The sequence below is a fragment of the Pan paniscus genome, chromosome 15 (genome assembly GCF_029289425.2).
Source record: "Pan paniscus chromosome 15, NHGRI_mPanPan1-v2.0_pri, whole genome shotgun sequence".
Lineage (NCBI taxonomy): Eukaryota > Metazoa > Chordata > Mammalia > Primates > Hominidae > Pan > Pan paniscus.
Genome location: NC_073264.2, coordinates 62884656 through 62901150, shown reverse-complemented (window position 1 = coordinate 62901150; position 16495 = coordinate 62884656). Strand labels below are relative to the sequence as shown.

At 41.8% G+C, this 16495-nt stretch overlaps 1 protein-coding gene across 1 annotated transcript in view; it reads right to left on the bottom strand.

Annotated features, from left to right (window-relative positions):
- The window catches only part of SNAPC1 (small nuclear RNA activating complex polypeptide 1), a 34253-nt gene extending 25485 nt beyond the window's left edge, over positions 1–8768 (bottom strand). Inside the window, exons 1-4 of the mRNA XM_055097678.2 lie at positions 8356–8768; positions 3912–4071; positions 3594–3734; positions 2204–2308 (exon numbers count right to left, since the gene is read on the bottom strand). Coding sequence (XP_054953653.1) covers positions 2204–2308; positions 3594–3734; positions 3912–4071; positions 8356–8483 — 534 coding nt within the window. The 5' untranslated portion in view covers positions 8484–8768. The remainder of the gene's footprint in view (positions 1–2203; positions 2309–3593; positions 3735–3911; positions 4072–8355) is intronic.
- Between the last annotated feature and the right edge of the window lie 7727 nt (positions 8769–16495).

Below are 16495 nucleotides of genomic sequence, written 5' to 3'. Positions count from 1 at the left end.
TGGGCAACATGGTGAAACCCCATCTCTACTAAAATACAAAAAATTAGCCGAGTGTGGTGGTGCGTACCTGTAGTCCCAGCTACTCGAGAGGCTGAGGCATGAGTATCACTTGAGCCCTGGAGGCAGAGGTTGCAGGTTGCAGTGAGCCAAAATTGCGCCACTGCACTCCAACTTGGGCTACAGAGTGAGAATCTATCTCAAAAAAAAAAGGATCCATATGTATGACATCAATTTTTCATACAATGTGGTGGGGGAGAGGGGACATGGTCCATCTCCAGGCCAGAGATTAAGGATCCTTGCTCAAAAATAAAGTTACTTTACAGAACAGACCCAGAGTGCTCCCAAAAATCAATTTGCTACCTGAATTACAAACAACCTGACAGGCTGATGCTATTGCAATGTGGGGGCGACCGGGCACAGTGGCTCACACCTGTAAACTCACCACTTTAGGAGGCCAATGCAGGCAGATCGCTTGAGGCCAGGAGTTCAAGACCAATCTGGTCAACACAGTGAAACCTCACCTCTATTAAAAATAGAAAAAATTAGTTGGGCATGGTGGTGCACAACTGTAATCCCAGCTACTCGGTGGGTTGAGACACAAGAATCACTTGAAACTAGGAGGCAGAGGTTGCTGCAAGCCAAGATCGTGCCACTACATTCCAGCCTGGGTGACAGAGGAAGATCCTGTGTCAGGGAAAAGAAAAAAAAAAAAAAAAAAGAACATGGGGGCATCTAAACAAACATTTGAGTAAATCTAAGATCTGATCCCTGTCTTTCAATTGTAATACAAGAAAAGACTGAGTAGGGCTGGAGAAAAAGGGAATTAACATTTATTAAGGGTATATACTGTGTGTAATATACCACACTCAGCACTATTTAGGCATCACCTCATTTCAATTTGCAGAACAACCGAATGAAATAAAATATTATAATCCTAATAGTAATGAGGGAGACATTTAGGCTTAAAGAAAATTTAAAAGCATGACCAAAGTGTCCCCTTACCCCCTCGTCTCCTCTCTATATGTTCTTTTGAAATATCATTGATTTAGAAGCCTGTAACCCTGTACTGAGATTTTGTTTCAACCTCAAAGCAATGCTTTTCTACTCATGCTTAAAAAGATTTGTAACACTACTTATCCATGCATAAGATTTTTCTCAATACTGTACACTCAAACAAAATACGAAAATATATTATCAAAATAGACTCACTGTTTTCAATGGTGGGTTTTAAAATAAATGTTAAAACTCAGGAAGTAGGCTGGGTGCAGTGGCTCACGCCTGTAATCCCAGCACTTTGGGAGACGGAGGTGGGCAGATTACCAGGTCAGGAGATCGAGACCATCCTGGCTAACACGGCAAAACCCTGTTTCTACCAAAAATACAAAAAATCAGCCGGGCATGGCGGCACACGCCTGTGGTCCCAGCTACTCGGGAGGTTGAGGCAGAAGAACTGCTTGAACCTGGGAGGCGGAGGTTACAATGAGCTGAGATCGCGCCACTACACTCCAGCCTGGGTGACAGAGCAAGACTCCGTGTGAAAAGAAAAAAACCTCGGGAAATAAATGCACATTGGTTTTTTTTGTTTTTCAAAACGGAATCTTGCTCTGTTGCCCAGGCTGGAGTGCAGCGGTGCGATCTCAGCTCACTGCAACCTCTACCTCCGGGGTTTGTGATTCTCCAGCCTCAGCCTCCCCAGTAGCTGGGACTACAGACGTGCGCCACCACGCCCAGCTAACTTTTGTATTTTTAGTAAAGACGGGATTTCACCATGTTGGCCAGGCTAGTCTCAAACTCCTGACTTCGTGATCCACCCACCTCGGCCTCCCAAAGTGCTGAGATTACAGGTGTGAGCCACCATGCCTGGTCATGTATATTGTTTTTTTAAAAAAGTAAGTAAAGTCACTTTAAACTCTTGTTTTATGACCTAACTAAAGTCAAATACAAACAATAGTTTTAGTAACAGAATCCACACATCTTCAGTCCAGGTCCAGTCTTCTACATCTTTTTTTCTCACGCTATTTCAAGATTTGTAAGCCTTGATATATTTAGGCTATTTTATGTCTGATACTCTAGAGAAATAGCATCCTAGAGTGGTTAAAATCATTAGAAAAATCAGTATCCAGTAGATGAAGGTATAACCTCAATATGTAGTTGGCAATAAAACAATTTTTAAAAATTTTCAAGAGCATAAAAGAAAATTTACCTCTAATACATCAGAAGTGATAAGTTTCATCACACGATCACTTGGGTCCTTAAATTCTTCTGTAACTTCAGCTCGGTGAATTTTTTTCTTCATCCTATATGACAGCTATGTGATAATACGTGTCTTTTTAAATGAGTATCTTTTAAACAGTATTGTTAAAAGTATTGAAATATAAGCCAGCACTAAAAATTGTCTATAAGTAAACACAGATAAAACAAAAGCAACTGTAAGGGTACATCTGTTAAATATCCACGTTCCAAAGACTGTTAGACTTGTGAAGTATCCTTTCACATGCCATGCCACATGCCTACAAATTCAGATAAGACAGAAATTACATAATTTGCCAGCTAATGGCAGAACCAGAACTAGTGCTCTTCAACCTAGTGTCTCAATTACCACTAGATTAAAAAAAAACAAATGCTATTAGAAGTTTCAACTTTTCGCCAAAGAATTTTTAACAATTTTGTACGTCTTTCAGTAACCTCCTCTGATGTTTGAGACGTGAGCAAATGCAGATGCCAAATCTAATTTGTTCTCAAAACAGTTCGCTTAATATGTGGCACCCAGATACACTGCATTTAAAAAGCAAAGGCTAAATTTTTGCTTGCAGAAAAAAAAGTAGTAATTAGAAAATACCTTCTCCTATTTTAAAAAAGCTACAAGGCCGGGCATGGTGGCTTACCTGAGGTGAGCAGCACTTTGGGAGGCTGAGGCGGGTGGATCACCTGAGGTCAGGAGTTCAAGACCAACCTGACCAATATGGTGAAACCCCATCTCTACTAAAAATACAGAAATTAGCTAGGCGTGGTGGAGGGTGCCTGTAGTCCCAGCTACTCAGGAGACTGACACAGGAGAATTGCCTGAACCCTGGAGGCGGAGGTTGCAGTGAGCTGAGATAGCACCACTGTACTCCAGCCTGGGCGACAGGGCAAGACTCTGTATCAAAAAGGCACACACACACAAAAAAAGTTACAAGCCAGGCCGGGCGCAGTGGCTCACGCCTGTAATCCCAACACTTTGGTAGGCCAAGGTGAGTGGATCATGAGGTCAAGAGATCAAGACCATCCTGGACAACATGGTGAAACCTTGTCTCTACTAAAAATACAAAAATTAGCTTGGTGTGGTGGCGCGTGCCTGTAGCCCCAGCTACTCAGGAGGCTGAGGCAGGAAAATCCCTTGAACCCGGGAGGCGGAGGTTGCAGTCAGCCGAGATGGTGCCACTGCACTCCAGCCTGGGCGACAGAGCAAGACTCTGTCTAAAAAAAAAAAAAAAGCTAAAAGTCTTGAACACTATCAATACTTATTCCATTTTCTGGAGATTGAGAGGTTTTATGAACAATAAAATATAATTGCTCATTTTGAAAAAAACAAATTATTTTAGGCAACATACCAATTTGGGCATTGCTGTAAAGTGAAATGCTCTGTCTAGTCGTAGCTTCCTAAAAATATAAGCTGCATCAAAATGCTGTGCATTTACTAAATCTTGCTGAAATTTTAAAACTTCATCCCAATCCTTCAGGGCAACTCTGATCTGCAACCAGGAAGAAAAAAAAAGTTGTACTAAATGTAAATATTTTTCCACAAACATATTATAATTTTAAAATACTGGCATTTTATTTAAATCATATTTAATCATATAATATTTATTATAAAAATATGGTACTTGTTTTACATTTCTGCTAAGGAAAAATAACTCACTAAGTATTACCTTTTGTTTTGGTTGACACAGTTGGGTATTATATAATCCATATAGCAGATACAAAGCACCAACTCTGATCTGGAAGGTGTATGGAGGTAAAAAATATCGCCAAGCCAAAGCTAAAGCTTCTTTTGTAAACATGTTCTTTTCTAAATTTCTCATTCTGCCACTAATAAACAGAGAGAAAATATATTACGACTCATTAAGTGAATAAGTAATGAACAAAAGCCAAAAGTATATACTTGTTTAAACGGTAGTTATAATTTGATGAGGATTCCATACCTGATTCTTTCATGATTCAAGCACAAAGAGATAATTTTACACCAAGGCAAAGGCAACTACTAGGTAAACATGACGCAGCTTCCAAAAGCATCAACTTTACTTGCCAAATTGAAGAGCAAGAAGGAAGGGGTTTCAAATTATTACTGGTTAAATATTTAAAACCCATAATATTAAAATAATCATGGTTATGTTACAGAACTATGTGCATTTTAATATACAATTGCCAAAAATGCTTGTTCTTTGGTGCTATAAAGAAGTATCACTTGAACATAAATTTTATTTCTTCAGCAAGGCCATTTTTTTACTTTCTGCACAAAAGGGTACAGTCGCCAGCAGTTTTGCTACACTGAACAAAGGAGACAGGGTCATTTATAACTTGACACATCTACTTTACTGCTGTGTCCGGTTTCTATTGGCTGGAACGGGACTTCACATTCTGTATCTGTCTTCATTGACTAGCAACTTAGAACTTGAAGTAACTTGTGGAATGCTGAGAAAGGTAAAAACACTTTTAAATAAGGAAGAAGAACAGGCTATGACTTAATGCTTGCTTGGACCAGTATAAGCACGCCATGGCAAATATTTAGGCTAAATTGTGGGAGCTAAGAACATAAAATACACTGATTTCTTTATTACGGCTAGCAGATACTTAAGAATGTTAGCACAGGTCTTTGAACAAATTTTGCTTCTAAGATAAGTTACTATTTAGTCTTAATTAGATGGGGAGGAAACTCTTTGAAGCGGAACCTCTACTTTACTTTTTACCTAATGAACATTTTCTCCAATACTCTCAGGGATTTGCACTAAATCTCCTCTGTCCTTGCGAAGCCGAGGTGAAAAAGATAGAGAAACAGCACAAAGTAACCCGCACTCCTAATTGTCCAGAGCACTGCAAGCTCATCAGAAGAAAGGAGGAGGAACGGAGAAGAGCATACTCCAGCATACAACCAAAAGCTTTGTCCAAACATCCAAGAGAGCAACAAGGCTTTGCTGGCAATCAATCAATGAAATAACATAGAAAATGTACATGAAAGGAAAGTATCTTGGGCACCCAAGATCACTAAGGAAAACTCAAGCTGGAAACTGCTTAGGGCAAACCTCTCCCATTCTATTCAAAGTGACTTCTCTGCTCACTGAGATAGATGCATATCTGATTTGCCTCCTTTGGAAAAGCTAATCAGAAACTCAAAAGAACGCAAGCATTTGTGTATCACCAATCTGTGACCTGAAAGCTCCCTCCCCACTTCCAGTCTTCCTGCCTTTGCTTCAAGTTGTCCCGCCTTTCCAGACCGAACCAACGTACTTCTTGCATATATTGATTGATGTCTCATGTCTCCCTAAATGTACAAAACCAAGCTGTGCCCTTACCACCTTGGGCGCATGTCAACACGACTTCCTGAGGCTGTGTCACGGGCGCATCCTCAACCTTGGCAAAATAACCTTTCTAAATTAACTGAGACCTGTCTCAAATTTTCGAGGTTCACATATATTTTCTGTGGATATAAACAGCATAATGAATAAACTATCTGAAACTGTTCTGCTGTGCTAAGTTAACAAAAAATTTTAAAAAACAAGGCCTTAAAAAAGTCAATGTAACAGTCTTCTTACCACTTTGGATAAAACAATGAAGCCACATTTGTGCATATTATAGGTTTCTATGTAAGACCTGAAATTAGTAGATAAAAAATGCCAGATTTTAAATAAAACATTAGCTAAAATAAATGTCTCAAAGTGTTGATGAGAGTGACTAATACGCTATACAAATATAAATATGTAGAACTTTTACTTTAAAACCAGCAACAAACAATAAAGACATTTGCCCTGCAGCCATAAACACGGGCTCTATTATATCTGATTACAATGCAGGGGTGGAAGGGAAGGGGGTAGTAGGACATTTTGGGTCTTCAAATAATAAATATAGGAAAAGAATACAAAATGCCTACTCTAGTTACGGTAACCAAAGTAATTTCTCAAGAAAATCCACCACTCTAGTGATTCCTGCTTCTTTTATCATTTTAGGTTCTCCCTACTAGAAAATGTAAATGTTACATTTTTAGCTTTTTCCTTAAATGCATTTTTTCCCCCAAGAAGTGGTACAGTGGAATATTAACGGATTTTAGAAACAGGCAGATACATAGTTTCCAACATCTGCTCTACAATCCACTATCTTTGTAATGGTGGAGAAATTACTTAACCTCTTTAAGCCTTAATTTCCTCATCTATAAAACAAGGATAATTATACCTGCTTTTTATAACTGTCTTACGCAATAAATAAAGCTATAAATAAATGGCATGTAGTAGCCATTTACAAAAAAATAGTCTCTCTCCTTTTATTAACTGTACAACAAACAGCTCTTCATCCTCCATTCCTTGCAATTTAAAAAACTACAAAGTTAATTTGCTTACACTAACAGAGAGAAAATGAGTTTTTACATTTTGTTCAGAAAAACAGTTTTAATCATAAGGTTTAACTCATTCAGAAAATCAGTTATTTCGCCTTTTTAATATTATATGTACTATCGTAATAAAAATAGATTCATCCAGTCACTGTCCTCACAGAGGTCAGTCTAGTCAAAGGAAAATTTTTAAAACGGCAGTAATAATGAACATTTGACCAGCCTGGCCAACATGGTGAAATCCCGTCTCTACTAAAAATACAAAAATTAGCCAGGCTTGGTGGCACAAGCCGTAGTCCCAGCTACTCGGGAGGCTGAGGCAGGAGAATCTCTCGAACCCGGGAGGTGGAGGTTGCAGTGACAGGATATCGCACCATTACACTCCAGCCTGGGTGACAGAGCAAGACTATGTCTCAAGAAAAAATAATAATAATAATGAACATTTATTGAGCACTTAGAATGTATTTCTGATATATCAGCTCATTTAATCTTCACAACTACTATGAGGTTTATCAATGCCTCTATTTTACAGATATGGAAACTCAAGTAACTTGCCCCAAGTCATAGCGGACCCTGCAATCAAATGCAGCCAATTGGGTTCCATAACCTATGCCCTTAACAATCCCACACTGCCTTTTCAACTATACCATTACAACAAAATGTGGAAAGCGGTGACATAAAATAAAAACAGGGTGCTATGGGGGGAAAAAACATGAACAGCGTACTCAGTCTAGAAGAGCAAAAAAGACTTTCCCCGAGGAAGTCATTTGAGCTTAACCCTGAGTGAAGAATAAGGTGGACAAAACAAGAGAGTTGCGGTGGAAACTCCAGGATTAGGAAAAGCCTGTAGAGGGCCCAAAAAAAAAAAAAAAAAAAAAAAAAAAGCAGCTGCTGGAGCAAGAAAATGAGTGCATGGAGGGGACTGGCAGGCGAAGCTGGAGAGATAGGCAAAGGCCAGTGAGGAATGGTCTTCGCAAGTCAGAGAATTCAAGCGTTATCCCAAAGGCAATGGGCACCACTACAGAGTAATAAGTCGGGGAGTGACATAATAAAATTTGCACTTTTGAAAAACAACTTTTGGGCCGGGCGCGGTGGCTCACTCCTGTAATCCCAGCGCTTTGGGAGGCCGAGGCGGACGGATCACGAGGTCAGGAGTTCGAGGCCAGTCTGGCCAACATAGTAAAACCCCGTCTCTACTAAAAATACAAAAAATTAACCGGGCGTGGTGCCGGGCACCTGTAATCCCAGCTACTCCGGAGGTTGAGGCAGGAGAATCACTTGAACCTGAGAGGCGAAGGGTTGCACTGAGCCGAGAACGCGCCATTGTACTCCAGCCTGGGCGACAAAAGGAGACTCCGTCTCAAAAAAAAAAAAAAAAAAAAGACAACTTTGGTTGTTGTAGGAAAAATTAATTCAATCTTGAAGGGTTTTGTCTTTGCTTGTGTGTTTTTAAACATGAGGTCCTAGAACAAGACTGGGGAAGGGCAAATGATAGTGGCCTGGGTCAGGGTGGAGATGGGAGAGAGGAGTTTAGAAGGGAGGCCAGGCAGAGACGCATATTTGGGAGGAGGCCGCAACAACCATCAGGGCACAATGAAATAGAGCAGGGAAAGCGCGTTGCCTGAGCACAGGGGAAGGTCCAGGAGTGATGGAGGCAACCTTCGGTGACTGCCGCTCTTCTCAGCCCTTCGCAAGTGCAATATCGCCGGGAAGGAGGCAACTTTCTACACCACCTGCGGGCAGGGAGAGGCGGGTGGTGGACAAGAAACACCCACCAGAAGATAGTCCCGAACTTCATGTTTCTCCAGAGCTCCGTGAAGTCCTCGAAGCGTACACTGTCCGTCTCCTGGAAGCGGCTGAGCAGCGCCTCGCAGTCGGTCTGCAGGCCGGGAGGAGTCCCCATGGCACCCGAAGCCCGCACGCCTCCGAAGCCCGCACGCCTCCGAAGCCCGCACGCCTCCGAAGCCCGCACGCCTCCGAAGCCCGCACGCCTCCGAAGCCCGCACGCCTCCGAAGCCCGCACGCCTCCGAAGCCCGCACGCCTCCGAAGCCCGCACGCCTCTAACGGACTAGCCAGCGGTGGTCGCCCAGGAAACCAAGCCCGAACGGCCCGCCCCCTACGGCGTGCGCACACGCGCTCCGTGACGCATTATCCGGCACCTTTAGCTCCGCCTTTATCCGGGCTCTTGCCACCGGGCCTGTGCTTACTGCGCGTGCGTGAAAGCGTTCTGATGTTTTACTGGCTGAGATCGCTTTCACCCAGAGTGCTAAGATCCACCCTTCTTTGGAAGAGGTTTACGTCTAAAGTGTTGTGTTTGCTCTCGAGCGGTTTTAGGTGTTCATTTTCCGCTAGGTTATGTAACTTGACTTTACCCTTACTAGCACTCTCCTTTAAACTGACCCTAGTGTGACATAAGTGAACTTTTGAGCTAGGAAAGAACAGTCCCAACCCCAACCCCACTCCCACTTGGGAAGAGAAGCTAAAGAAGGCTTGCTAGGAAACAAACTGCACTCATTCTCCTTCTGGTCATCGAGAACCCTAATACTCTGTACCCACATAATACGATGCTTAATGTGCGGCCCTCTCTTTGTAGCCCTGGTATTCTGCAACCACTCTTGAAAAGAAGAGCTGCATTTCATACTCTCTTGTAAACAGCCCTCCTCCTGCCCTGCCACGCATTCACCCCTGTGCTACATAGTACTTAGCAGAAAATACCTACTTGTTATATTATTATTTGGATGAATTGCCTTTTTGTGTACACGCTGCCACCTAGCTTCCTTCCTCCAGGAGCTAGCTATGGAGTAACATTTTGAACTTTAGACCATTTCTCTGATTGAAAGGTATGCTATCATTCTTTAGAAGAGGTATCCTGATATAATAGAAAAACATTGGGCTTTCTGTGTGTAAATGGAGTGTCAACTCACTTTACTTTTCTGATCCTTGACCTGTTTTTGTTTGTTTGTTTTTTGGATTTGTTTGTTTTTTGTTTTGAGACGGAGTTTCGCTCTTGTTGCCCAGGCCGGAGTGCAGTGGCGCGGTCTCGGCTCACTGCAACCTCCGCCTCCCGAGTTCAAGCGATTCTCCTGCCTCAGCCTCCCGAGTAACTGGGATTACAGGCATGCACCACTACAACCGGATTTTGTTTTGTTTTGTTTTGTTTGTATTTTTAGTAGAGACAGGGTTTCACCATGTTGGCCAGGCTGGTCTCGAACTGCTAACCTCAGGTGATCCGCTCCCCTCGGCCTCCCAAAGTGTTGGGATTACAGGCGTGAGCCACTGCACCCTGCCCTCTTGACCTGTTTTTTAAATGTTATGTAATATTTTATGTCACAGAAAAATTTATGCGATGTGTGAGATAAAAAGCATAGCAGTTAAACACCTGTACACCTTTCACCTGTGTAGGAACCAGAACATTACCAACGCCTTCACATCAATCTGCGATTTCCTCCTCTGACCTATTCCTCTGACTGTACCCTACTTTAATCACAACTACTGGTTGGGCACGGTGGCTCACGCCTGAAATCCCAACACTTTGGGAGACAAAAGCAAGAGGATCGCTTAAGCCCAAGAGTTGGAGACCAGCCTGGGAAACACGGTGAAAATTAGCCGGGCATGGTGGTGCACACCTGTAGTCCCAGCTACTCGGGAGGCTGAGGTGGGAGGATCAATTGAGCCTGGAAGAGATGGTGGTTACAGGAGACAGAGGTTGCAGTGGTGAGCCGAGATCGGATCGTGCCACTGCACTCCATCCTGGGCTATGGAGTGAGACCGAATCTCAAAAAATAAATAAATAACTACCTTGAATTTTGTTTCTCTTTCTCATGTATATATTTTATCACATATGTATGTATATTTAAACGGTATATTTTTTAGTTGTGGTTGCTTTTGAGTTTTATGAAAATGGTATTGCAACTGGCTGGGCGCAGTGGCTCACGCCTGTAATCCCAGCACTTTGGGAGGCTGAGGTGGGTGGATCACCAGGTCAAGAGTTCGAGACCAGCCTGACCAACATAGTGAAACCCTGTCTCTAATAAAAACACAAAAATTAGCTAGGCGTAGTGGCGCGCGCCTGTAATCCCAGCTACTTGGGAGGCTGGGGCAGGAGAACCACTTGAACCCGGGAGGCGGAGGTTGCAGTGAGCCAGAATGCATTATTTCCCCCATGATAGATTGGGGGAACCATTTGGGAAATGGTTCATTACAACAGATAATTTGAGAAGCACTGTCATACACCATTTCAGTCCACATTCCATTGGCCAGAACTCAGTCACATGGACCCATTCAGGTGCAAAGGTGGCTGAGAAACGTCATCACTAATTAGGCAACCTCTCCCCAACAGTAGTTTCAATCGCTGGAAGAGGTGCACACGTCTTTGTTGGACCATGTATTAGCTCATTTCTGCTGCTATAACAAAATACCATAGAATAGGTAGCTTACAAACAACAGGAATTTATTTCTCACAGTTCTGGGAGGCTGGGAAATCTAAGATCAAGGTGCTGGCAGATTCCGTGCCTGGTGACGGCTGCTCTCTGCTTTCAAGATGGCACTTTGTTGTTGTGTCCTCACATGGCATAATAGCAGAAGGACAAAAGAGGCCTAGCTAGTTCCCTCCAGCCCTTTTATAAAATCACTAATCCCATTCATGAGTCCTCATGACTTAATTACCCGCTAAGGCCCTACCTCTTAATGCTATCACATTGTTAATTAAGTTTCAACACATTGATTTTGGGAGACATTCAGACCAGAACAGACTGCCAACATGTCTGCTGCAATTTTATTCAGAAACTCTGAAAGTATTACCTTTCACTTTTAATTTACTGTCATCCATCTAAAAATTTATTTCTATGTATGGTGTAAGGATCCTATTTTACTTTTTTCCATATGTATAACCATATGTATGTATATGTATTTTCCATATGTATAATTTTCCAGCATCTGTTATTGAATAGTCCATCCTTTCCCAAAATTCACTTCTGTTATATGTCAAGTTGCATGGCTAATTGCAACCAGTACACAACTGTATGGCTTTGTACCTGTTATTAAAATACCAAACCATAGTGCAGTATTTACATTACTGTTAGTATAACAGTTACCACTCTAAGCCTCCTTACTACCCTCAACCCAAACACTTGGGCCCCCCGGGCCACAAATCCCTCAACCTCCCAGCCTCTAAAACTGAAGTGGTTAAGCCTGGCACAGGAAGAGACCCTTCAGTGCCGGCTCCAGCTTCAGTCTACTCCTAGGGTTGTTATCTACTTTCAAGGCTCCATTTAGATTTCACTTCTCTAACACCACACTCTAATTACTACAGAGTATCTTGACTATTCTTGAATTTTCACTTTTTCATTTAAATTTGACTTGTCAAATTTCTCTGATAGCGCCATTGGGATTTCAATTGAATTACATTAAATCTGTAAGTCAATTTGGGAAGGAATAACATCTTTTTTTTTTTTTTTTTTTTTGAGATGGAGTTTCATTCTTGTTGCCCAGGCTGGAGTGCAATGGCGCGATCTCAGCTCACTGCAACCTCCACCTCCAGGGTTCAAGTGATTCTCCTACCTCAGCCTCCCAAGTAGCTGGGATCACAGGCATGTGCCACCATACCCAGCTAATTTTGTAGTTTTGGTAGAGATTGAGGTTTCACCATGTTGGTCAGGCTAGTCTCAAACTCCTGACCTCAAATGATCCACCCGCTTCTGCCTCCCAAAGTGGTGGGATTACAGGCATGAGTCACTGCGCCTGGCCAAAATAATATCTTTATTGTATTATTTATATCCACAAACATTTCTTTAAGTCACCTGTAGCATCTTTACTGAAGTTTCATAATTTTTCTCCCTGAACTTTTTACTTTTCTTTTGTTAGATTTTTCTTATATGTCTTATGTTTTTGTGTGGCTATTGTATTTAGTATCTTTGCCTTACATTTTCTAACTGCTTGATTCCAATATATAAAAATGCAATTGAATTATATATATTTATTTAGTATCCAGTCCCCTTGTTTAAACTCTTATAATAATTTTTCTATTGATTCTTTTAGGCTTTCTATATAGATGATATCTGCAGTTGTGAATAACAGTAGTAATAATAGTTTGCTTTTTCTTTTCCAATCCTTATCACTTTTATTTCTTTCCCTCTTACTTCATTTCCCAGGCTAAGACTTCCCATACTGTTAAAGATAAACCTGGGAGAATGGGTGTGTGTTTGTTCACTAATTTACCATCAGCACCTATAAGTACTTGATACACAGTAGGTGCTCAATGAAGTGATGTTTTTATTTGTTATTTTACTTTTTAGCTCTAGAATTTCTATTTGGCTCTTTTAAAAATAATTTCTAGCTATTTGTGTTCTGTATTTGATGAATTATTGTCACCATACATTCCTTTACATCTTTACGCAGAGTTTCCTTTGATTCTTTGAATATACTTTTAATGACTGCTCTAAAGTCTTTATTAAAAAGTCAGCCATCGAGCTCTCTGTTATGTAATTTCTCTTGCATCCTTTTTTTCCTGTGTATGGATCAAATTTTCCTGTTTCTTTTCATATCTCATGCATTTTTTATTAAAGATTTGATACTTTAGACAATTTATTATATAAATCTGGGTATTGATTGCTTCCCGTTCTGAAGCTTATTGATTTTGTTTACTTATTTATTTGTTTACTGACTTGACTGGAGTATTTTAGTGAAGTCCAGTTCCCCAGCTCAGTGTGAAGCTTCTGATGTTGCTCCTCAGAGACTGCAGCCTTGACCTTCCTTAGACCCTTCACCCTGGGATGATAGTGGTTTTACCAGTAATCTTTGTCTTTCCCCATCTCTCTGTCAAACTGTCTGCCTTTTAGTATCCACCCAGCTGTTAGAGTCCACTAATTGCTAGCTGATTGCTCTGTTGTTTTTGACAATGCCCTGGGGGAATAAATTACTCCATTGTCTAATCCGATTAAATTTAGGCTCCTTTGCAGAGGTAGTTTTTGAGTTCAAAATTGAGGTTTACTCTGATCCCAGGAAGGCTCTTCTTAGCCATTTCTTCCCTAGCTTTCTCTGGTAAACTAGTGGTCTGCAGTTTAGCTTGTTGCTTTTAGAAGGTACTAGCCTCCTCTTAATTGCTTACAACCAAAATATCCATTGTTTTCAAGAGCACCTTTAGGTTCAAGTTTTCCCCTACTCCATTCCAAATAAACTAATTTCTTCTGGGAAGAGCTTCAGAATTTTCTTTTCTTATGGATGTTTCTCCCCCTGAGCAAAATCTCTGAGCCACTGCTCCAGCCAGAGCTGAGGATGGGGACAGTCACTTTCTTCTCTCAGAGTAACTCTCCTGCATTTTTTTTTTTTTTTTTTTTTTTTTGAGACGGAGTTTCGCTCTTGCTCCCCAGGCTGGAGTGCAGTGGCACGATCTTGGCTCACTGCAACCTCCACCTCCCGGATTCAAGTGATTGTCCTGCCTCAGCCTCCCAAGTAGCTGGGATTACAGGCACACGCCACCATGCCCGGCTAACTTTTTGTGTTTTTAGTAGAGACGGGGGTTTCACCATGTTGGCCAGGCTGGTCTTGAACTCCTGACTTCAAGTGATCCGCCCACCTCGGCCTCCCAAAGTGCTGGGATTACAGGCGTGAGCCACCACGCCTGGCTGACTCTCCTGCTTTATGAGCAAGGCTCTGCAAGGGGGAAGTAGCTTCCATTCATTCTTCTCAGCTTGCCTGTCCTAGCATGGAACTCGCACCCTATATGTGAGCTGCAATAAGGGCAACTGGGGCTCCACTACTCTCAGTCTGCTACACCTGGGATACAGCCACTGCTCTGTGAATGCAGTCTGAAAGGAGGAAGGGAGTCCCCAGTCTTTCCATTCTCCAGGCCACACTCATCTGGAATTTAGCCTTTGCAACAGAACATGAGAGCGGGTAGAAATGCTGGCAGCTTGTCCCTCCAGGGAGATACACAATATGGTTTGGATGTTTGTCCCCTCCAAATCTCATGATAAAATGTGATTCCCAATGTTGGAGGTAGGGCCTGGTGGGAGGTGATTGGATCATGGAGGTGGATTCCTCATGAATGGTTTAGCACCATCCCCTTGGTGGTAAGTGAGTTCTTGTTCAGTTAGTTCACACAAGATCTGGTTGTTTAAAAGAGTCTGGGACGTCCTCTTTCTCTCTCTTGCTCCCTCTCTCACCATGAGATGTGCTGGCTCCCCCTTCACCTTCTGCCATAACTGGAAGCTCCTGAGGCCTCACTAGAAGCCAAGCAGATGCTGGTGCCATGCTTCCTATACAGGCTGCAGAACCATGAGCCAATTAAACCTCTTTTCTTTATAAATTACCAAGCCTCAGGTACTTCTTTATAGCAACACACGAGTGGACTAACACAGAAAACTGGTACCAGGATTGAGGCATTGCTACAAAGATGTGGAAGTGGCTTTCAAACTGTAAACCAAAAGGTATCTAGAACAAATCTCAATCAATTTAGAAAGTTTATTTTGCCAAGGTTAAGGACACACTGGTGACACAGCCTCAGGAGGTCCTGAAGACATGTGCTGAAGGTGATTGGGTTGCTTTTGTACATTTTAAGGAGACATGAGACATCAATCAATATGTGTAAGATATACATTGGTTTGGTCCGATTAGGCAGGACAACTTCATTTAGAAGTTTTATTCCTAAATAAGACATTGTTCTCAGCTTGAGTTTTCCCTTGGTTTAGTGATTTTGTGGTTCTGAGATTTATTTTCCTTTCATAGAGTAATGAGCACAGGAGTAATGAGCAGAGGCTGGAAGAGTTTGAAGGGCTCAGAAGACAGGAAGATGAGGGAAAGTTTGGAATTTCTTAAAGACTGGTTAAATGGTTGTGACCAAAATGCTCACAGTCCTCTACTGGGATTTGGGGGAAGAAGGAGCCCCATCTTCTTGGCCATACCCACCTGTGTGGAACTTTCCTCAAGGTGGGCAAGGTGGTAGAAGCAGCAAGTCATGTGAGGCATGAGTGGCATGTGAGGCATGGTACTTGAGAGTACCACTGACTAACTATTGCTGTTCTTACCAAGATGTAGTAGATTTTCTTGAATAAACAGTTCTTCATTTGCTGTATAACCTTTGGGCAGTTTCAATAAACTTTAAATGGTTGTTTTTAAAGTGCTTCACCAGTTACAGTTGTTTCATGGGGAGTGAGGCCACAGAGCTCTTTAAGCTGCCATTCTGCTAGGTATGCATTTAAAGGCATAACTCCTATCTTCAGGTTGCTCATCATTTAGTACAGAACAATTCACTTCAAGTACATAAGTACGATTTTAGTGTGATTAATACCGTGCAAGAGTTAAACACCACACAAAATGGGAACACTGAGAAGAATCTCCTAATCCAGTCCCTGAGAGGATAGGCTTTCTAAAGTAGAAATGAGTTGTGAAAAATGCGGGAAATTAAGGAGATGAAGATGAAATAAGAAGGGTGTTGCAGACACAGAGAGAAAGCAACTACAAAGGACAAAGAGGTCAGAGAGCGTGTTAGAAGGTTACATCACTGGGACACAGGACGCAAGGGAAAGAAGTTAGCAGAATTTGGACAAATAGGCAAGAGGTCTCAAGGCCTGGAATGCCTTGAGTTGGAAGATTTTTCTCCCTGGATCTCTCAGTGCTCCTGAACCGTTTGAGTAAAGGATAACTAGATATCAATCTTAAAGAAGAAAATTCGGAAGAGATCTAGAGACTTCTCTCACTTGGAACCATTTATTTACATTCCAAGGTGGTAAAGGAAAATTAAAGACCTGCCCTTTCTCTCTCACCATGATTATGTTATTTCTATATTTCAAATGTTCTCAATGGGAACAGTATAATGAATGTAAAACAGTAGTTGTCCTTGGAGGTGGAGTGCCAAAGGACTTTACTTCTTACATAATTCATTTCTGTATCTTTATAACATTTTACAAGGAATATGA